Source organism: Pristiophorus japonicus, chromosome 20 (assembly GCF_044704955.1).
Source record: "Pristiophorus japonicus isolate sPriJap1 chromosome 20, sPriJap1.hap1, whole genome shotgun sequence".
Taxonomy (NCBI): Eukaryota; Metazoa; Chordata; class Chondrichthyes; family Pristiophoridae; genus Pristiophorus; species Pristiophorus japonicus.
Window position 1 is genome coordinate 85,492,465 of NC_091996.1, and position 22,726 is coordinate 85,515,190.

Below are 22,726 nucleotides of genomic sequence, written 5' to 3' on the forward strand. Positions count from 1 at the left end.
CTCGTGATTCTGGCGCTCCGCCCTTAAAGGGGAAGGCGCACGCACCGCCACCATTTTGTTTCCATTGCCCAGGGTCGACTCTGCGGCCGTCCCGCCAATGGAGGCCGCTGGCTCGTCCGGGTACGCCAACGAGCAGCCCGGCGTCTTCCCCCCCCCCCCCCCCCACCACATTCCACCCCTCATGGGTACCACGGCCTCCGGCCCAGCCGAACCCCTCCCCAGTGGCTCAGTGCGTGCCAACTAGGCCTCACAGCGGACCGTCCCTTTAAGTGAAGGGAAGCGACATTGCCAAGTGTCAGTGACGTGACCCGCTTCCGCCCCGCTCCCGACCCCCAACATGTTTGATCTGTAAAGACAAAAATCGTCATCTCCCTCCGTTCCCCGCCCCCATCAGTGCGGGCGATAATCCGCCAGTTCATTCGAATTATCCGCCCCAAGCGGTCCTCAGGGCCATTTCGGCCCCCGAGATTCCCCAACCAGAAAAAATAGTTTCTTTCCATCTACCCTGTCAGTTCCCCTTAACATCCTGAGAACTCCGATCAAATCACCCCATACGCTTCTAAATAAGGGCATGCCACCCTAATTGGTGCAATCTCTCCTTGTAATTTACCCCTCGGAGTCCAGGTATCATTCTATAAACCTACGCTGCACCCCCTCCCAGGGCAAGATATCCTCCCGACGGGGTAGTGCCCAGAACTGCTCACAGTTCGCCATATTGGTGAGACTACACCTGGAGTACTGCGTGCAGTTTTGATTTCCATATTTACGAAAGGATACACTTGCTTTGGAGGCAGTTCAGAGAAGGTTCACTCGGTTGATTCCGGAGATGAGGGGGTTGACTTATGAGGAAAGGTTGAGTAGGTTGGGCCTCTACTCATTGGAATTCAGAAGAATGAGAGGTGATCTTATCGAAACGTATAAGATTATGAGGGGGCTTGACAAGGTGGCTGCAGAGAGGATGTTTCCACTGATGGGGGAGACTTAAACTAGAGGGCATGATCTTAGAATAAGGGGCCGCCCATTTAAAACTGAGATGAGGAGGAATTTCTTCTCAGAGGGTTGTAAATCTGTGGAATTTGCTGCCTCAGAGAGCTGTGGAAGCCGGGACATTGAATAAATTTAAGACCGAGATAGACAGGTTCTTAACCGATAAGGGAGTGAAGGGTTATGGGGACCGGGCAGGGAAGTGCAGCTGAGTCCATGATCGGATCAGCCATGATCTTATTGAATGGTGGTGCAGGCTCGAGGGGCCGAATGGCCTACTGCTCCTATTTCTTATGTTCTTATGTATTTTCTGTTCGTTGATAGGATGTGGGCGTCGCTGGCAAGGCCAACATTTATTGCCCATCCCTAATTGCCCCTTGAGAAGGTGGTGGGGAGCCGCCTTCTTGAACCGCTGCAGTCCGTGTGGTGAAGGTGCTCCCACAGTGCTGTTAGGGAGGGAGTTCCAGGATTGTGACCCAGCGACGATGAAGGAACGACCGATATATTTCCAAGTCGGGATGGTGTGTGACTGGGAGGGGAACGTGGAGGTGGTGGTGTTCCCATGCGCCTGCTGCCCTTGTCCTTCTAGGGGGTAGAGGTCGCGGGTTTGGGAGGTTCTGTGGGAGCAAGTCCCACATTCTCACCACTCCCTGGGTATCGAAGTTTCTCTTGAGCTCCTAATGGGATTTATTTTTCTTTTCTGTCTGATAACTTTTCCTTTCTTGTTCCCTCCAATCTGAAACCCGCTCTCCCTCCTGCCTGTGTTGGAATGGAAATTCATCGCCCTGCCTCCCGCTCTCTTCCCCACGAGCCCCGCGCTGTGGAACTCCTTCCCTCCTTTGGTTTTCCCGTTTCCCTGACTGTCCGGGAGAGGAGGGACCGAGAATTTGTCTCTGGGCCACGTGGTTTGCAACAGGCAGCATTCAGGGCCACATATTAAGTCCAGAGACTTGAGCCTATAAATGTAGGCCGACACTTCCAGTGCAGTACTGAGGGAGCGCCGCACTGTCGGAGGGGCAGTACTGAGGGAGTGCCGCACTGTCACGAGCAGTACTGAGGGAGTGCCGCTCTGTCGGAGGTGCCGTCTTTCGGATGAGACCTTAAACCGAGGCCCCGTCTTTCGGATGAGACCTTAAACCGAGGCCCCGTCTGTTCTTTCAGTTGGACATAAACGATCTCACGGCCACTATTTCGATGAAGAGCAGGGGAGTTCTGGGGCCAATATTTATCCCTCAATCAACATAACAAAAACAGGTTATCTGCGTCATTATCACATTGCAGTTTGTGGGAGCTTGCTGTGCGCAAATTGGCGGCCGTGTTTCCAATGCTCTCTGTCATGTTTGCAACATTCACATAACTGTAACCAATATGTAACAACACTGTACACTGTGTACAACTGTGAAATACATACCTTGACTACAGGGAGTGAACTTACCTGGTCAGCCAGGGAGGTTCCATGCAGGCTCCTTGGTCCGGGGAATAAAGGTGCAGGTCATGAGTGACCTTGTCTGCAGTATATGCCTCATGTGAATATGTTCTAGAGTTGAGAATTCTACATCTAGCGACGAGAAACGGGAATCACTGAACCACAAGGATGGCCACCGGTAGCACAGAGGAACGTTACTGTGTGGGTGAGGACTGGGACGATTTTGTGGAGCAACTCCAGCAGATCTTTGTCACAAAGGACTGGCTGGGAGTGGAAGCAGCTGACAAGTGGAGGGCGCATCTACTGACAAGCTGTGGGACAAAAACGTACGCGCTGATGAAAGACCTGCTTGCACCTCTTAAGCCGGCCGACAAGTCCTTCGAAGAGCTCAGCCAGCTGATCAGTGAACATCTGAAACCAGCGAGCAGCGTACACATGGCCCGGCACCAGTTCTACACACACCGGCGTCGGGAAGGGCATAACATCTCTGACTTCGTTGCAGACCTGAGGCGCTTGGCCAGCTTCTGTAAGTTCACAGACACCTGCAGGGGGGAGATGTTAAGGGATTTTTTCATTGAGGGCATGAGTCATGCCGGTATTTTCAGGAAGCTTATTGAGGACAAGGACTTGACTTTGGAAAGGGCAGCTTTGATAGCTCAGACCTTCTTGGCGGGGGAAGAGGAGACCAAGATAATTTACGCAAGCAGCCCTGGTTTTAACGTTGCGATGAACCAGGGAGTTAATGTTGTAAAAGTGATACAGAACCCCACAGGCAGGCAAGGGCAATTCAACACTGCCCAGGCAGGCAGGCAAGGGCAATTCGACACCGCCCAGGCAGCAACAGGCTCTAGGGTGGGACAGCAACAGAGACAATGGCAGGGGGATCGGCAGTTCACGCCATCAAGAGGAACAATGCGTCCCGTGATGGGACAATTGCTACTCGCCATCAGAGTGCTTAGAAACAACCAAGGGGACAATCAGAGAGGAATGCCTGGTAACAGCCCCTTTGTGAACAACAATTTCAGCCAATGCTGGAGGTGCGGGGGTAGACATACTGCTAAAAGCTGCACGTTCCAGCAGTTCACCTGCAGGAATTGTAATGCCAGAGGACATTTGGCTAGAATGTGCCGAAAGGCTGCAGCAAGGCTAATCTATGAAACAGAGGTATCAGACGAGAGGTGGGCAATGCAGGATGATGCCTGGGGCAAAGCCATGGATGCTGAGGTTCAGATGGTTCATGTGGCTGACGTCCGCAGCTCATACACCAAAACGCCACTCATGATGATGAAAGTTTTATTGAATGGCATCCTGGTGCGCATGGAGCTGGATACGGGAGCCAGCCAGTCCCTCATGAGCGTCCAACAATTTGAGAGACTATGGCCACACAGAACTAGCAGGCCCAAACTGGAATGCATTGACACTCAGCTACGCACGTACACCAAAGAAATCATCCCAGTGCTGGGCAGTGCAAACCTGGTGGTAAAACACAATGGATCACAGAACCGCCTGCCACTCTGGATTGTTCCGGGAAATGGCCCCGCGCTTTTGGGAAGGAGCTGGCTAGCCGGGATGAACTGGAAATGAGGAGATGTGCACGGCTTTTCGTCTGTGGAGCGAAGTTCATGCTCGCAGGTCCTACAAAAATTCGGGTCACTGTTTCCACCCGGTGTCGGAAAGTTCAAGGGCACCAAAGTAGTGATACACATCACCCCGGATGCCAGACCAGTGCACCACAAAGCCAGAGCGGTGCCGTATGTGATGCGTGAGAAAATTGAGTGAATTGGACAGGCTGCTCAGAGAGGGCATAATTTCACCCGTTGAATTCAGTGACTGGGCAAGTCCCATCGTTCCTGTCCTTAAAACGGATGGTTCAGTCAGGATCTGCGGCGATTACAAAGCCACCATCAACCGAGTGTCGTTGCAGGACCAATACCCGCTCCTGAGAGCGGAGGACCTTTTTGGCAGGTGGCAAGCTGTTCACCAAGTTGGACCTCACCTCGACCTACATGACTCAGGAACTGGCTAAAGAATCCAAGCTTCTGACCACCATCACCCCGCACAAGCAATTATTAATCTACAACAGGTGTCCGTTTGGCATTCGTTCAGCGGCCGCAATCTTCCAGAGGAACATGGAAAGCTTGCTCAAATCCATTTCCGGCACAATCGTATTCCAAGATGACATCCTAATAACGGGTCGAGACACCGAGGAACACCTCCACAACCTGGAGGAGGTGCAACGCCGACTGGTAGGCTTGCGGCTGAAAAAGGCCAAGTGTGTGTTTTTGGCCCCAGAGGTCGAGTTTTTGGGCAGGAAGGTTGCCGCAGACGGGATCCGGCCTACCGAATCCGAAACTGAGGCGATCCGTCGAGTGCCCAGGCCCGGCAACACATCGGAGTTGCAATCGTTCCTGGGACTTTTGAACTATTTCGGGAACTTCCTGCCTAACTTAAGCACATTGTTGGAACCGTTACATGTGCTCCTGCGTAAGGGTTGTGACTGGTTCTGGGGGGACTGTCAGGAACGGGCTTTCAACAGGGCGCGGAACCTGCTTTGTTCTAACAAACTGTTGACTTTGTATGACCCCTGTAAAAAAAAAAAAAACAAGTTTTAACATCCGATGCATCATCATACGGGGTTAGGTGTCTGTTGCAGCAGGGAAATGATGAAGGCTGACTACAACCTGTGGCTTATGCCTCCAGGTCGCTCTCCCAGGCAGAGCGTGGATACGGCATGGTCGAAAAGGAAGCACTCGCTTGCGTTTACGGTCTAAAAAAGATGCACCAGTGTCTTTTCGGCAGACCGTTCGAGTTAGAAATGAATCACAAGACGTTAACATCCCTATTGTCCGACAGCAAGGCTGTCAATGCCAATGCGTCAGCTCGCATACAGTGATGGGCTCTCACGCTGGCTGCGTATGACTACACCATACGGCACCGGCCAGGCACTGTAAATTGCGCTGACATGCTCTGCAGGCTCCCACTGGCCACCACTGAGGGGGCAGCGGAGCAAAGCGCTGAGATGGTCATGGCCGTTGAGGTTTTTGACACCGCAAGCTCCCCCATCACAGCCCGCCAGATCAAACTCTGGACCAACAGGGACCCCCTCCTATCCATGATAAAGAAATGTGTCCTGACTGAGGATTGGGCGCCCGCACACGGAGCGTGTCCCAAGGAGGTCAGACCGTTTCAGAGACGGATGGATGAGCTCTCCATCCAAGCCGACCGCCTACTATGGGGCAGCTGGGTAGTCATGTCCCAGAAAGGAAGGGAAGCATTCATCAGGGAACTCCACAGGGAGCACCCTGGCATTGTGTTAATGAAGGCCATTGCCCGGTCACATGTATGATGGCCGGGGATTGACTCAGACCTGGAACACTGGGTTCGCAGGTGCACGACTTGTGCCCAGCTGGGCAATGCTCCCAGGGAGGCCCCGCTCAGCCCGTGGCCCTGCCCCACCAGGCCATGGTCACGCATCCACGTGGACTATGCAGGGCCGTTCATGGAAAAAAATGTCTTGATTGTAGTCGATGCATACTCGAAATGGATCGAGTGCATCATATTAAACTCGTGCACAACATCCATCACCGTGGAGAATCTGCGCACGGTTTTCGCGACCCACGGCTTGCCAGACATTCTGGTCAGCGACAACGGCCCGTGTTTCACCAGCCATGAATTCCAGGAGTTTATGTCGGGTAATGGCATTAAACACGTCGGGACGGCGCCGTTCAAGTCGGCTTCCAATGGCCAGGCAGAACGTGCGGTCCAAGTCATAAAACAAGGCATGCTCCGTATCCAAGGACCCTCTCTTCAGTACCGCCTATCGCGCCTCCTGCTGGCCTATAGGTCCCGGCCGCACTCGCTCACGGGAGTCCCGCCAGCGGAACTCCTCATGAAACGCACGCTCAAAACACGGCTGTCCCTCATTCACCCAGCCCTGGCAGACATTGTTGAGGGCAAGCAGCAGTCCCAAACTGAGTGCCATGATTGAAACTCAAGGGGGAGGTGTATGGAAATGGATGACCCGGTATTTGTGCTTAACCATGCACTCGGACCCAAGTGGCTTGAGGGCACTGTACTTGGTAAAGAGGGGAATAGGGTCATAGTGGTCAGACTAAACAATGGGCAGGTATGCCGCAAACATCTGGATCAGGTAAAGAAAAGGTTCAGCATGGACACTGAGCAACCTGAAATAGACCATGGGATGTCACCCACACCACTGCCAGTGAACGAGCAACAAGGACAGTCAACAGCATGCACAGTCCCTGCGGCGAGCCCGGACAGGCCGGAACCAACTCAGGCGACAGAGACGCATGTCACAGCACAACCACCGGAGCCACAACTGCGGCGCTCCACGAGAGAGTGTCGACCGCCTGAAAGACTCAATCTTTGACCCAAAGACCTTAGGGGGGAGGAGACGTCATGTTTGTAACCTTCACCTAACTGTAACCAATATGTAACAACACTGTACACTGTATACAACTGTGAAATACACACCTTGACCACAGGGGATGAACTTGTGGGAGACACTCCTTACCTGGTCAGCCAGGTACTTAAAGGGAGGTTCCACGCAGGGTCAGCACTCCTCGGTCCGGGGAATAAAGATGCAGGTCATCAGTGACCTTGTCTGCAGTATATGCCTCGTGTGAATATGTTCTAGAGTTGAGAACGCTACACTCTCCTGGCCGGCCTTTAACTTAGTAAACATATCACCAGGGCGCTGCACAGGCGCGTCATCAAACAACACTGAGCAGGAGGAGACAGAGTGGCAGGAATAATGTTTATGGAATAAGCAAAAACGCTGTTGAATTTTCTTTTGTCTGCTTACCTCTCTGATGATTATCTCTCTCTCTCCCTCTCCCTCTCCATCACCTTCTCTCTCTCACCCTCCCTCTCTCACCCGTCCTGTCTCCTCTTTCTCGCTCGCTCTCGCTCCCCTCCCCCTCTCTCTCTCCCCTCCTTCTCTCTCTCTCTTCCCCCCTCCCTTTCCCCTCTCCCTCTCTCTTTCTTTCTCTCTTCCCCCCCCCCCTCCCTCTCATGCTCCCTCTCTCTCCCTCCTTCTCCCTCCCTCTCTCCCTTCCCTTCTCCCCTCCCTCTCTCCCTCCTCCCTCGCCCCTTCCCTTCTCTCTCACTCCCCTCTCCTTCTCTCTCTTCCCCTCCCTCTCTTCCCCTCCCTCTCTCTCTCCCCCCCTCTCCTCTCTCCCTCCCACTCCCCCTGTCTCACTCCCTCCCCCTCTCCCTCCACCTCTCTGCCCTCCCCCCCTCTCTCGCTCCCACTCTCCATCCCACCTCCCTGCTCCCCATCCCCCCCTGGACGCAGCATCTGCAAGGACGGGGGCCTGGGCCGGGTGCGAGAGCTGGCCTCCTTCCGCAAGCACTTCCGCATGGGCTTCATGACCATGCCGGCCTCCCAGGACCACGGGCCCCACCCGTGCGCGGGGGGTATGACCACCCGCTCGCTGTCCCTGCACTCGGTGGGCAGCGTGGAGAACGGCGAGATCTCCTGCGCCAGGAAACCCCCGGACAAACCCCGGCGCCACCCCAGCACCAAGCTCAGCCTGTGCGGCGAGGGAGCCGGAGCCAAGGGCGAGAAAGGTGAGCCTCGGCACCCAGCCCCCTGAGTATCGTCCCCTCGACACCGTCCCAAACACCCCGGGGCAGGTACAGCACGGGTTAGATAGAGTAAAGCTCCCTCTACACTGTCCCATCAAACACCCCGGGGCAGGTACAGCACGGGGTTAGATAGAGTAAAGCTCCCTCTACACTGTCCCATCAAACACTCCCAGGGCAGGTACAGCACGGGGTTAGATACAGAGTAAAGCTCCCTCTACACTGTCCCATCAAACACTCCCAGGGCAGGTACAGCACGGGGTTAGATACAGAGTAAAGCTCCCTCTACACTGTCCCATCAAACACTCCCAGGGCAGGTACAGCACGGGTTAGATAGAGTAAAGCTCCCTCTACACTGTCCCAAACACCCCGGGGCAGGTACAGCACGGGTTAGATACAGAGTAAAGCTCCCTCTACACTGTCCCATCAAACACTCCCAGGGCAGGTACAGCACGGGGTTAGATACAGAGTAAAGCTCCCTCTACACTGTCCCATCAAACACTCCCAGGGCAGGTACAACACGGGTTAGATACAGAGTAAAGCTCCCTCTACACTGTCCCATCAAACACTCCCAGGGCAGGTACAGCACGGGGTTAGATACAGAGTAAAGCTCCCTCTACACTGTCCCATCAAACACTCCCAGGGTAGGTACAGCACGGGGTTAGATACAGAGTAAAGCTCCCTCTACACTGTCCCATCAAACACTCCCAGGGATTCTCCATGTTGGCCCCAGGGTTCAAATCCCAGGCAGCATGCTGGGAGCGAGAAGGAAGGTCAAGAGTGCGAAACCTGTCACTGTGAAATGATATTCCAGTGGGGTAGTGGGGTCAACAGGCAACTCGGTGTATTGCTGGAGAGAGAAGAGAATGGGAGGGTATGGCAAAGTGGGCATTGTGGAATCTTACAAAAGGAGCCCATGCGGCCCATCATGCCTGTGCCGGCTCTGTGAAAGAGCTATCCATCAGTCCCTCTCCCCCCCCCAGCTCTTTCCTCGAAATCCCTGCTCATTGTTCGGTCTTCAAATATTCATCCAATTTCTGCTTTGAAAGTTATTATTGAACCTGCTTCCACCGGCCATTTGGCAGCGCAGGTGGGGTTGATCTGTAATTCACTGGCAGGCTTTTCGGGCCTATTGGCTATACCCAAACATCTCGAACTAGGGTCTGTAAATTCAACTCATTTGCGCTGGCCGATAGCGTCCCCTGGGGACGCAAATGAGTTACCGACCGGGAGCGCCGCTGTTCACGCCTACCGCCATTTTGGGCGCGGAGTTTAGTGGCCACGGCGCTGCTCCTGGAGATTGTGACGTCTTCGCCCCTTTCCCTGCGGCAGCGCCGGGCGAACGTTAACGGCGAGATGGCCGAGGGAAAAATTTCAAACAAAAAGCTTCCTTTTGTGTTTTCGCCCGCTCCAGATCCGCTTTCCCCGCGGCGATCCTGTCCGCGATCGCTCGGCCCAGCGCTCTGCTCGAGTGTCGGGGTCCGATTGCGCGGAGCCCCCGCTTCCCGGGGGGAGATCCAGGTCGGCCCCCGCTTTACCTTACGGAGTCAACAGCGCGGTCCTTTCCCGTTGAGGGTGGGAGGGAGGGTCACCTCTGTACGTGGCAGTGCTGAGCGGCACCAGTGTGCAGCGACGCCGAGGCGCGTGCCCCGTTAGCGGCCCAGGAAGGAGGTGCAGCGCTTGATTTAACGCTCCACTTCCCTCCGGGGAGGGGGGTGCGCGGTGACCCGAAATTTCAGAGAGGTGGGGGGGGGGCGGGTCTTAAGCGCCTGCCGCTCAGTCTCGCACACTCCCAACTGCTACCGCCCTGAAACGGCTGCGCTACCCAATTTCTACCCCACTGGGGGTCACAGAGCCTCAGAATAAGGGGTCGGCCATTTAGAACTGAGGAGGAGAAATTTCTTCACTCAGAAGGGTGGTGAATCTTTGGAATTCTCTGCCCCAGAGGGCTGTGGATGCTCAGTCGTTGAGTATATTCAAGGCCCAGATGGATACTAAGGGAATCAAGGGAAATGGGGATAGCGCAGGAGAGTGGAGTTGAGATCGAAGATACGAGCATGCGGTCAATGGCGGACAGGTAAAGACCCTCTGGCCCATCCAACCCGTCCCACACAATTGCCATACCTTGTGTATCGCAACATACACACTCCACCCCACCCGATGTCCCGGGAAAGGCAAAAAAAAAACTGATGAAAAACCCAGGCCAATTTGGGGGAAAGAAATCTGGGAAGTTCCTCTCCCACCCATCGAGGCGATCGATTGTAGTCCGGGAGATCACTCTGGCCATTAAACTCCCTGCAGTTACCTACCTTCTGTAAGAGGTGATCTCTGCCGCAGCCAGATACAGGCCCAGCTTTCGCTGGAAGGAATGCAGCAAGTCTCCACCCACCACATGAAATGACAACTTGTTCCAGTCATCGACTATTCCCTGGTAAAAGAAGTATCTCCTGATGTCTAACCTAGATCTGGCCATATACAACTTAAATTTGTGACCCCCTGGTCCGGCCTAACCTATTTAATTGAAATAAGCTGTCAACTGGAACACCGTTTATTCCCTTCATTATCTTATAAACCTCAACCACATCCCCCTAAATCTACACTGCTCTAACGTATAGAGTCCCAACTCTTTTCGCCTACCTTGATAACTAAGATGCTTTAGACTTGGAATTAGTCCAGTGGCTCCTTTCCAGAGCCTCAATATCACCCACCATGTGAGGAGACCAAAACTGGACACAGTATTCTAAGTGTGGCCTGACTACGGTCTTGCACAAGGACAAAACAGTACGCCTCGTCTTATACTCAATTGTCCTGTGGATACACCCAACACCCTCTTTGCTCTAGCTATCGCTGCATGGCATTGCTCGTGTACCTTTAAGGATATATGCACTAGAATGCCCAAATCTCTTTCCATCTCCACAACCTTTAATGCCTTTTCCCGGAGGGTGTATGAATGTTGAGCATTTGCCCTGCCCACATGCATAACCCTGCACTTATCTAATTTATACATCATTTTCCAGTCTTGAGCCCAGTCTCCCAACACATTCAGATCTGCCTGAAGCAAACACCAGCCTCTTGTACAGGTCCAGCACTCGCACAGATCTTGGTATCATCTGAAAATTGTGCCGCCAAGCCCTGAATCCAGATCATTCATAAAAATAGTAAATAGCAACGGTCCCGACACTGATCCCTGCGGGACACCACTGGTGACCGGTCTCCAAACAAGTCCAAATCCATCTATAACTCCTCTTTGTCTGCGGCCTGCCAGCCAGTTCTGAATCCAGCTCAATATATTATCACTAATGCCAGAGGCTCCGATCTTGCATAGAAACCTCTTGTGCCGTACCTTGTCAAAATCTTTTTGGAAATCTAAGTCGACAATGTCTACTGGGCTTCCCTCATCCGCTAACTTTGTAACTTCTTCAAAAAATGCAGTTAGGTTTGTAAGATGTGACCCCTTTTTTTATGAAGCCATGTTGGGTGCCCCGAATATATGTCCCTCCCTATCCAAGTTCTCATATAGCGCATCCCTTATGATTCTTTCAAGCATCTTACCTATTCGAACATAAGAGCATAAGAAATAGGAGCAGGAGTCGGCCATTTGGCTCCTCGAGCCTGCTCCGCCATTTAATACGATCATGGCTGATCCAATCTTGGACTCGGCTCCATTTCCCGCCCACTCCCCGTACCCTTCACTGATGTGAAACTGATGGGTCTCTCGTTACCCGGGTCTGCCTGGTCACCTTTTATTAAAATGGGGGCTACATTAGCCTCCTTCCAATCTGTAGGACTCATTCAAGAGTGCAGTGAGCTATTAAACATACAGGCCAAGGGCTCATACAGCACATGTCTCGTCTCCTGGAGGACCCTCACACAGCACATGTCCCATCTCCCGGAGGACCCTCACACAGCACATGTCCCATCTCCCGGAGAACCCTCACACAGCACATGTCCCATCTCCCGGAGGACCCTCACACAGCACATGTCCCATCTCCCGGAGGACCCTCACACAGCACATGTCCCATCTCCCAGAGGGGCTCACACAGCACATGTCCCATCTCCTGGAGGGGCTCACACACCACATGTCCCATCTCCCGGAGGACCCTCGCAGCACATGTCCCATCTCCTGGAGGGGCTCGCACAGCACATGTCCCATCTCCCAGAGGACCCTCACACAGCACATGTCCCATCTCCCGGAGGGGCTCACACAGCACATGTCGCAACTCCCGGAGGACCTTCACACAGCACATGTCCCATCTCCCAGAGGACCCTCTCACAGCACATATCCCATCTCCCGGAGGATCCTCACACAGCACATGTCCCAACTCCCAGAGGACCCTCACACAGCACATGTCCCATCTCCCGGAGGGGTTCGCACAGCAAATGTCCCATCTCCCGGAGGACCCTCACACAGCACATGTCCCATCTCCCGGAGGGGCTCACACAGCACATGTCCCATCTCCCGGAGGACCCTCACACAGCACATGTCCCATCTCCCGGAGGACCCTCACACAGCACATGTCTCATCTCCAGGAGGGGCTCACACAGCACATGTCCTATCTCCAGGAGGGGCTCACACAGCACATGTCCTATCTCCCGGAGGACCCTCACACAGCACATGTCCTATCTCCCGGAAGACCCTCACACAGCACATGCCCCATCTCCCGGAGGACCCTTGGGTGGATATCGTCCGGCCCTGCTGCTCCATCTATTTTCACGTTCTTGATTCTTTCTAAAACGATATGCTTATCTACGTCGATATTACTGACAAAACTAGCATTATTAAATTCTAATATTCTAGCATCATCTCTAAGGGTGAAGACTGTTGCAAAGTACTCATTTAATATTTCCCCCATACCTAGGGAGTCCTTTGTAACCTGACCTTGAACACCCAATACATAAGAACATAAGAAATAGGAGCAGGAGTCGGCCATATGGCCCCTCGAGCCTGCTCCGCCATTCAATAAGATCATGACTGATCCGATTATGGACTCAGCTCCACTTCCCTGCCCGGTCCCCATAACGCTTGACTCCCTTATCGCTCAAAAATATCTCTATCTCCGCCTTAAATATATTCAATGACCCAGCCTCCACAGCTTTCTGGGGCAGAGAATTCCACAGATTTACGACCCCCCGAGAGAACAATCGTTGATAGTTCTCTGACTCTTCACATAACTTAAAAAAAACTCTTCGCATGACTGCCACAGTTGTCGACAATTCTTTATTCCTTTTCGCCGTTTTGCTGATCGAGTCGCAGCCTTCGTTTTCCTTAGTTGTTGCCTGTATTCAACCCAGTTTATTTGAGTGTTAAATGTCTTTAATTTATAAAAACATTTCTGCTTACATATTATTTGTCTTTGTACAGAGCCAGTTGGCCACTTTGGCTTTTTCTGACCACATTTCCTTCATTTTGATTTTGGTTACATGTTTGTTTTCCACATATTTAATCTTGTTCTTAAAAACTTTCCATTTATGTTCAACATCGGTCTCATCACCATCGAGGAGGGTTAGCCAATTTACCCGTTGCAAGTCATCTGCCATTTTGGAGAAGTTTGCCCTTCTGAAATCCGGTACGAGTTGCAGATTCTCGGTCCCTTTAGTTCTACGAGCCAATTGGGATGGTATAATGTGATCGCTGTTGCCCCGATGTTCCCCCAAAATGGAGGCCTGATACGAGGTCAGGCTCACTATTTGAGCTGGAAAAGTGGGACTAGGCTGGGCGGCTCTTTGTCGGCCGGCGCGGACACGATGGGCCTCCTTGCGTGCTGTAAACTTCTATGATTAAACACCAGAACTAACATATGATTTCCTCCCGAGCTGCTCCGTTAACATATGCGGAGGCTGAAATTCAGGCCTCTTTACCATCGGAAAGTGGTGGCCAAGCGGCAGAGTCGAGTGTGCGCCGATTTGGATATCCAATCGCCCGCCGCCAGCGAAATTAACCTCCTTAATTTTTACTGCGCTCCCCACTTCCGCCCCGCTGCTGCCGAATCCTCCTGAGTGCGTCAGCAACGAGCGTGTACGGTCGATCTCCCGCACCTCCGGCGAAATTAAGCGGCAAAAATCTTCGGGCCCACCGCGCGGTGTCCCCGGCGTTTTTTTGCGTTCACTGTGCGCGACACGGTGGCGCGACGGTTAATCAAAGGGAGTGCGCACTGCCGCGGTCGCCATTTTTTTTGGTCGGCCGACGGCCACGTCAGGCCCAACAATTATTGCCCCCTCCCCCCCCCCTGGGTTCGGCTAACGGGCAGCCTGGCAACCCCATCCCCGCCTCTTGAGTGGCAGGCCACTTGGCCCAGCCGAAACCTCCCCCCCTCGTGGTAGACCGAACTAACGGAACGGCAGAGCTCGCAGTGGCCCCGCCCCTTTCAGCGACAGGGAGCGAGGCGGTGACGAACACACGCGTGCGCATTGTGACATCATCAGCGCCGGGCTGCTGACTGATAGCGGCAGAGACCCCGCCCCCTCCGGAATGCTCCCCACCGCACTCCCGCCCTCATCAGCACCCACTACCGTTCCGCTCCCAACGAGCTGAATGTCACACACACAAACGCATCAAAAGCAGGAGGTGCAAACCAGTTCGGGCCACGCTGAAGTTCCACCCCGTTGAGTCAGCAACCAGTCCTTTATCTTTTCAATAAGTTTTCCAGCTGCACGTCCCACCACGGCAGCAGGCAAACCATCGTGCCTCTGAAAGTCCAGGAAAGTTACAATCGCGCACCATACAGAGGTGGCATTTTATATTGAAAGCATCGGTGACCTGTTCCCAGAATAACTCATTGCGTATTCACGTGTCTGGCCCGGAGGCCTATAACAACCACCGATAATTAATCCCTGCCCGTCAGCTTGATCCACTGGAACCCAGAGAGCTTCAGCTCAGCCTGATGTGCCAATATCAAATCTCTCTCTCTCGCTGTTAGATTCTCACTGATTAAAAATAGCAACCCCACCACCCCTTTACATAAGAACGTAAGAAATAGGAGCAAGAGTAGGCTATTCGGCCCCTCGAGCCTGCTCCGCCATTTAATACGATCATGGCTGATCCAATCATGGACTCAGATCCACTTCCCTGCCTGCTCCCCATAACACCTTATCGGTTAAGAAACTGTCTATTTCTGTCTTAAACTTATTCAATGTCCCAGCTTCCACAGCTCCCTGAGGCAGCGAATTCCACAGATTTACAACCCTCTGAGAGAAGAAATTCCTTGTCTCCGTTCTAAATGGGCGGCCCCTTATTCTAAGATCATGCCCCCTAATTCTAGTCTTCCCTATCAGTGGAAACATCCTCTCTGCATCGACCTTGTCAAGCCCCCTCATAATCTTAAACGTTTCGATAAGATCACCTCTCATTCTTCTGAATTCCAATGAGTAGAGGCCCAACCTACTCAACCTTTCCTCATAAGTCAACCCCCTCATCTCCAGAATCAACCAAGTGAACCCTCTTTGAACTGCCTCCAATGCAAGTATATCCTTCCTTAAATAAGGAGACCAAAACTGTACGCAGTACTCCAGGTGTGACCTCTCCAATACCCTGTATAATTGTAGCAGGACTTCCCTACTTTTATACTCTATCCCCCTTGCAATAAAGGCCAACATTCCATTGGTCTTCCTGATCACTTGCTGTACCTGCATACTAACTTTTTGTGTTTCATGCACAAGTACCCCCAGGTCCCTCTGTACTGCAGCATTTTGCAATTTTTCTCCGAATAAATAATAACTTGCTCTTTGATTTTTTTTTGACCTACCCTATCCTTTTGGAAACCCATGTAGCCCTTTAGGTAAATGTCTCTGCTAGCATTGGCATTGAGCCGTGTCTCAGAGATACACAACGGGGGCCGAAGTTGCCCCTACCCTCAAGGCCTGTTGACGACGGAGAACGGCGTACGCGCTGCGGAGCGCGATGGCTGCCGTCTTTCCGTGGAATGGCCGCCATTATTGAAATTCCGCTCCCGTGTTATCCCGGCAGTGACCCTCTCCCCTCCGCCGTTCCGCTCTGCCGCTGCCGATCTGTGCTAAGTGCGATATCACCGTGTGCACCGCCGATGTACACCCGACGGTAAAATTCCGCTCTGAAAATCTTCGGCCTGCCGAAACCTGTTTTCCCCCGGCGAGGCTGCGGCCTTCTGCAACGGCAGTGCGGCTCCCCGTAACGGGAGGGCGCACTGCCGCGTCCGCCATGTTTTTTGGGAGGAGGCGCGGCCAACTGCCAATGTCGGGCCCGATAATTAATGCCTCTCCTGGCATGAGCCGGGCTGCTGATGGTCAGCCTGACGCTCACACACACACACACACACACAATCCCCCACATTGGGCGACGCGGTGACACGGGACAGTGACAACATCATCGCGGCGGCCATTCCGCACCGCCCCCAACGTCCGCCCCTCCCCATGAACAGCGACTTCCGGATCCCGAATTCCAACAAAGAGCGGAACGTCGCTCGAGTAGCGAGCTCAACCAACACGCCAGTAAAAACCGCTGAAACGGGGCGCGTGCCCCACTTCGGGCCGGGGACAATTCCGACCCCGATATGTCTCAATTCACCAACACAACGGTTGCATTTCTAACGGCCGTGATCTCATTAAAGGGCGGAGCAGGCTCGAGGGGCCGAATGGCCGGCTCCTGCTCCTATTTCTTATGTTCTTATCTGCCACGTTCTTCCCGAATCAATGAATCTGTACAGACCCCACTTACAGTACCTTTCCGTCCTTCTCACAACTTACTTTCCCACCTAACTTTGTGTCGTCAGCAAACTTGGAGACATTACTCTCGGTCCCCTCATTCACGCCATGGATATTGATTGTGAGTAACTGATGCCCAAAATGTACCTTCTGCGGAACGCCGCTAGTTACAGCCTACCTCCTAGTGACAGAGTGTGGCGGAGTTCCAGGAATTGGGAAGTACTGAAGGACGTGTCAGCTGTGTCGCAGTGGGAGCTCTCTCTCTCTCTCTCTCTCGGCTCGGAGTCAGAAGGTCGTGGGTTCAAGTCCCACTCCAGGGACCCGAACACACAAATCCAGGCTGACACTCCCAGTGCAGTGCTGAGGGAGCGTCGCACTGTCGGAGGGGCAGTGCTGAGGGAGCGCCGCACTGTCGGAGGGGCAGTGCTGCGGGAGCGCCGCACTGTCGGAGGGGCAGTGCTGAGGGAGCGCCGCACTGTCAGAGGGGCAGTGCTGAGGGAGCGCCGCACTGTCAGAGGGGCAGTGCTGAGGGAGCGCCGCAATGTCGGAGGGGCAGTGCTGAGGGAGCGCCGCACTGTCGGAGGGGCAGTGCTGAGGGAGCGCCGCACTGTCGGAGGGGCAGTGCTGAAGGAGCGCCGCACTGTTGGAGGGAAAGTGCTGAGGGAGCGCCGCACTGTCGGAGGTGCCATCTTTCGGATGAGATGTTAATCCGAGGCCCCGTCTGCTCTCTCAGGTGGACAAAAAAGATCCCAGGGCACTATTTCGAAGAAGAGCACAGGAGTTATCCCTGGTGTCCTGGGGCTAATATTTATCCCTCAACCAACATTTCTAAAAAAATAAACATTATCTGGCTCATTATCACATCGCTGTTTGTGGGAGCTTGCTGTGCGCAAATTGGCTGCCGCGTTTCCCACATTACATTGAAAGAAAGACTTGCATTTATATAGCACCTTTCACGAGAACCAGACATCCCAAAGCGCTTTACAGCCAATGAAGTACTTTTGGAGTGTAGTCACTGTTGTAATGTGGGAAACACGGCAGCCAATTTGCGCACAGCAAGCTCCCAGCAACGTGATAGCGATCGGATAATCTGTTCTTTTGTGACGTTGAGGGTGAGGGATAAATATTGGCCCCAAGACACCGGGGATAACTCCCCCTGCTCTTCTTCCAATAGTGGCCGTGGGATCTTTTACGTCATCCTGAGAGAACAGACGGGGCCTCGGTTTAACGTCTAACCCGAAAGTCGGCACCTCCGACAGTGCAGCGCTCTCTCAGCACTGCCCCTCCGACAGTACGGCGCTCCCTCAGTACTGCCCCTCCGACAGTGCGGCGCTCCCTCAGCACTGCCCCTCCGACAGTGCGGCGCTCCCTCAGTACGGCCCCTCCCGACAGTGCGGCGCTCCCTCAGTACAGCCCCTCCGACAGTGCGGCGCTCCCACAGTACAGCCCCTCCGACAGTGCGGCGCTCCCTTAGCACTGCCCCTCCGATAGTGCGGCGCTCCCTCAGTACGGCCCCTCCGACAGTGCGGCGCTCCCTTAGCACTGCCCCTCCGACAGTGCGGCACTCCCTCAGCACTGAACTGGGAGTGTCAGCCTGGACTTTTGTGCTCCATTCCCTGGGGTGGGACACGAACCCACAAACTTCGAGAGAGAGAAAGAGAGAGTGCGACGCACTAAGCTGCTTCTGACATTGCAGCATTGACCGTGCTTCAAACAAACCGGTTCTTTGGTCGATAAAGCGCTTTGGGACGACCTGGGGTGCTATTGCAATGCAGGCTGTTTCCCCTAAGAGCTCACTGCGTCTTCTCTTCTCCCTTGCAGTGGGCCAGCGGACGAGCCTGGAGGGCGGCGATGGTGGTCGGAGGATCCCGCCACTGAAGCCCAAACGTAGCCCCAACACCCAGCTGTCCGTGTCCTTCGACGAGGCCTCGGTGGGCCGGGCCTGCGGGGGGGGTCTCGGCGCCCGCTTCGGCCCCCCCACCCCCCACCGCCGAGGCTCGCAGGAGGAGGCGGAGGAGGAGGAGGAGGAAGAGGAGGAGCCAGTCTACATCGAGATGGTGGGCGACGCGTTCCGGGAGCAGGGCTTGCCGGAGGAGGACTCGGACCACAGCGAGGCCATCTACGAGGAGATGAAGTACCCGCTGCTGGAGGAGGGCCCCAGCCGGGAGCTGAGGTGGAGCAAGCTGGCCCTGGCCAGGCCCCGGCTTCCCGGGGCCTGCAAGGCCGGAGCCAGGGTCCCGCCCTACGACATCCCTCCGCCCTTCCCCAACCTCCTGCTGCACCGCCCCCCGCTCCTGGCCTTCCCCCAGGCCCCGTCGCACAAGGCCTACAAGGGGCCCCCGGCCTCCAGGCTCCCGGTGCTGCAGCACGGTGAACCCCCCAAGGAGGAGGACCCGGCCAACCCGCCCGGCGGCCTGGCCCCAGCGGGCCGCGCCCGCAGCCACTCCACCCCGCTGCCCCCTCAGGCCTCTGGGCAGCATCGGCCCGAGAAGGAGCTGCCCACCTCGCAGACCATGGCCGGCCCGGGCCTCCACCCGGGCCCCCAGCACCCGGCCCACCCCAAGGCGGAGAGGGACCGGCCCCCGAGCTCCGTCGGCCTCGCCTGCGCCTCCGCCAAGCAAGCCGCCCACCCGCCCGGTGAGCCACGGCCCGACAAGGAGCCCCCCGGCCTCCCGGGCCTCTTCTGCTCCGTCGCCAAGGTGACCCGGCCCCAGTCCGGCCTCTTCAAGGCCACGGCGGCGGGCCGCGCTCCGCCGGAGCATCCCGGCCTGCCCGGGACGCTGGCGGGAGCCTGGCCCTACTGCGCGCCCCCGGCCTGCAAGCGGCCACCGGCCTACGACAGCCTGAAGCCCGGGGTAGGCCCCAAAGCCTGCCCGTCCGCCCCCCAACACTCCACGGTCAGGACCCAGGCCCCGGCCTTCGCCAGCATCTGCTGCTCGCGGGCCATCGCCAACTCGGAGGCGCGGACCGCCGGCGGCCCTGCCGGAGAGGGCGGCAGCGGCCGGAACTGGCAGCGGAAGCTCTCCTGCGGCAGGAAGGCCAAGGACCCGGAAGGTTAGTGGGCGCGGGGGGGGGGGGGGGGTCGCGCACGAGTCGGGCGCTGCTCGCACACTGGCGGGGTAAGCATTCAAACTCCCCTTGAAGGGAGGGGACAGCGAGAACGACGGTGGAAATCACGCGAGGATTGACTATCAGCTGTCTCCGCCCACCGTTGCTTTGCCGCACACTATTAACCTGCCCGCGGTTGAGCCTGGGGCAGTCTGTGATCCCCGCCTGGCTCCTGAGGGTTTGTCCGCAGCGAGACACTGAGCGCCCTACAGGTCGGGCAGCATTGGTCCCTGCTCCGCCGCAAGCTCGTTGGTTAGTCCAGGGACACACTCCCTGCCCCCCAGGATAGAGGAAGGGGAAATTCATCCTGGGTTCCTGCTCCGGAATGCTATTCAGCAACGTGCAATAGAAAGAACAAGTGTGTGCGGGGGTGTGTGTGTGTGTGTGTGTGAGTGTGCGGGTGTGAGTGTGTGCGGGTGTGAGTGTGTGAATGTGTGTGTGTGAGTGTGCGGGTGTGAGTGTGCGGGTGTGAATGTGTGAATGTGTGTGTGTGAGTGTGTGTGTGAGTGTGTGTGTGTGAGTGTGCGGGTGTGTGTGAGTGCGGGTGTGAATGTGTGTGTGTGAGAGTGTGTGCGTGAGTGTGAATGTGTGAGTGTGCAGGTGTGTGTGTGTGTGAGAGTGTGTGCGTGAGTGTGAATGTGTGTGTGTGAATGTGTGAGTGTGAGTGTGTGGGTTTGTGAGTGTGTGTGTGAGTGTGCGGGTGTGTGTGAGTGCGGGTGTGAATGTGTGTGTGTGTGAGAGTGTGTGCGTGAGTGTGAATGTGTGTGTGTGAATGTGTGAGTGTGCAGGTGTGTGTGTGTGTGAGAGTGTGTGCGTGAGTGTGAATGTGTGTGTGTGAATGTGTGAGTGTGCAGGTGTGTGTCTGTGAGTGTGTGTGTGTGTGTGTGTGCGAATCTGTGTGTGTGTGACCAACAAACCTCACCCAGGGTCACCCGGGTGAGCACAACCTGGCTATTCAACTACAGGGGCATCACCGTCGGGCCTGTCCTCGCCCCGACGCCCACGCGCACCACCTCTCCGGGGTGGGGCGGGTGTTTTGGGTCTCCTACGCTCTCCCAGGCGGGGCCGACACCTCCAGGAGCCAGGGTGCGTCTTCACCTCCCCGGCAACCGGACACTTCCGGAGAATGACACGGCACAGAAAGAGGCCGTTGGGGCCCGTCTGACCCACTTTGACCCCACCCCATCCTCTCCTTCCGCTCTTTCCCCGTCGCCCCTGCTCCGTAAAAGGTGCTATATGAATGAAAGTTGTTGTTGTTGTTGAAGTGGACCCTTCGCTCACCCACTTGTCTGTGTGCCCTTTGACTCGCCAGCAGGGGGCGCCCGTGGCTGGAGCGGGGGCGGCGAATCGCTGGCCAAGGAGGAGAGGACGTCGGGACCACCGCTCAAAGCTGAGGACCCGGAGGGCGCCTCGCTCAAGGGTCCCACTCGCTCAGGGTTGCCCCAGCCCTGCCCGATGGTGTGCCAGCGGAACGAGGGTAAGGGCTGCCGGGGGGGGGGAAGGGGGATCAAGCCAGTATGCTTCCCTGCCCCCTCCCCCCCGCCCGCGTCTCCGGAAGGCGCCTGTCTGACCCCCCCCCCCCACTGCTCCTCACCACCCCCACCCTTTACTGGCTCTGTGTCTCACCCAGACCCACACCCCATGTGGCCGTCTGCCGTGAGCGACGGGCCCCAGACGGTCGGGTTATTCGACTGTGGTTAGCATCACGACCGGTGCCAATCGACATCCCAAAACCCACTGGGTGCTGATCAGGGTTATTTGTGTTTCCTCCTCCGTAGCCCAGCTGCTAAGACTACTTGCAACATGGCCCCCCTCCTCCATACCCTCCCTGTTCATCCCTCCCCTCTCACTGCTCGCCTCCCCTCCCCGCTCTCCCCGCCCCCCCCCCCCCACCCCTCCCCTCCCTACTGGCCCCTCCTCCCCACTCGCCCCTGCTCTCCCCAAGCCCACCACCCCAGCATACCGGGATCATCTAACTCAGCCCGCATTTGTTGGCCTCAGTATCACATCAGAGCCGATTCTGATTAAGGCCCGCACCGCGTGCACCCCTCCACAATTAAATATCCTCCTGATGCTATCAAGACTTAACACAGGCCTGCCCTGTCTCAGAATGGAACAGTTCCTATAGGCAAAAGAGAGGCCAAAAATCCCCCATTGTAAGAACTAACTCGTCCCAGCGCACTTCCTGTCTACCCAGCCTCACACCCTGTTTCCTGTCACAATTCTGTCTCCATTTTCCCATTATAAATTCCTATGTAAACACATAACGCTGCAGTTACACCCACCGGCCAGCAGAGGCGCTGCACTGCCACAGATCTGTATTCTGCGCCCACCGCCCCAGAGCAACACGCATCCTCCAACCAGCCCTGCTTCCTAAATTACATTCGGTGGGGGATGGAGAATTGCGGGCGGAGGCGTCCGTACGGAGGAAGCCTCCATCAGGAAAAAAATCTACGAGGGTCCCTGTTGGTCCCGGAGAAAGGTAGGCTTCCGGTCGGAGGCCTTCATTCGCTGTGCAGCGAGCGGGGATCTGTCTTCCCCGTACGGACATCCGTGTGGGAATCACGTGGACCTGTACAACCAATCACCATCTAGTATTCTCATTGATAATGGGATCTTCCTTTGCGCTAGCTCCCATTACGATCAATGAGAATAAAGCCCTTAAAACACCCAAACACAGCACTATAAATAAAATATACATCTCATAGTTTTTTTTAATTGATTGGCATATTTTGGAATTTTTTTTAATGGCCCAGAAATTGCGTCGGAGGCTTCCCGCGGGCGGACACCTCCGACCTGAATCATTTCTCCGCAAGTACCTGGCGGGAGGAGGAGCGCGGGATTCCGGTGGGGGGGGGGGGGCCTTCTCTTCCCGCATTGCGGAGCGCGCTCCTGTCCTCCAGGTTCCCACGGAGACGGTGCAGT

General features: G+C 55.4%; 1 protein-coding gene across 6 annotated transcripts in view; it reads left to right on the plus strand.

Moving 5' to 3' along the window:
• Positions 1 to 22,726, plus strand: part of LOC139232638 (neuronal tyrosine-phosphorylated phosphoinositide-3-kinase adapter 1-like) — a 153,716-nt gene that overhangs the window by 117,742 nt on the left and 13,248 nt on the right. For 2 of the 6 annotated variants that reach the window (XM_070863080.1, XM_070863082.1), the window contains exons 3-5: positions 7,728 to 8,002; positions 18,515 to 19,747; positions 21,114 to 21,278. In XM_070863080.1, the coding sequence (XP_070719181.1) occupies positions 7,728 to 8,002; positions 18,515 to 19,747; positions 21,114 to 21,278 (1,673 nt within the window). Of the gene's footprint in view, positions 1 to 7,727; positions 8,003 to 13,516; positions 13,585 to 18,514; positions 19,748 to 21,113; positions 21,279 to 22,726 lie in introns of all 6 variants that reach the window. The other 4 variants (XM_070863077.1, XM_070863079.1, XM_070863078.1 and 1 more) reach the window with 4 other exon arrangements.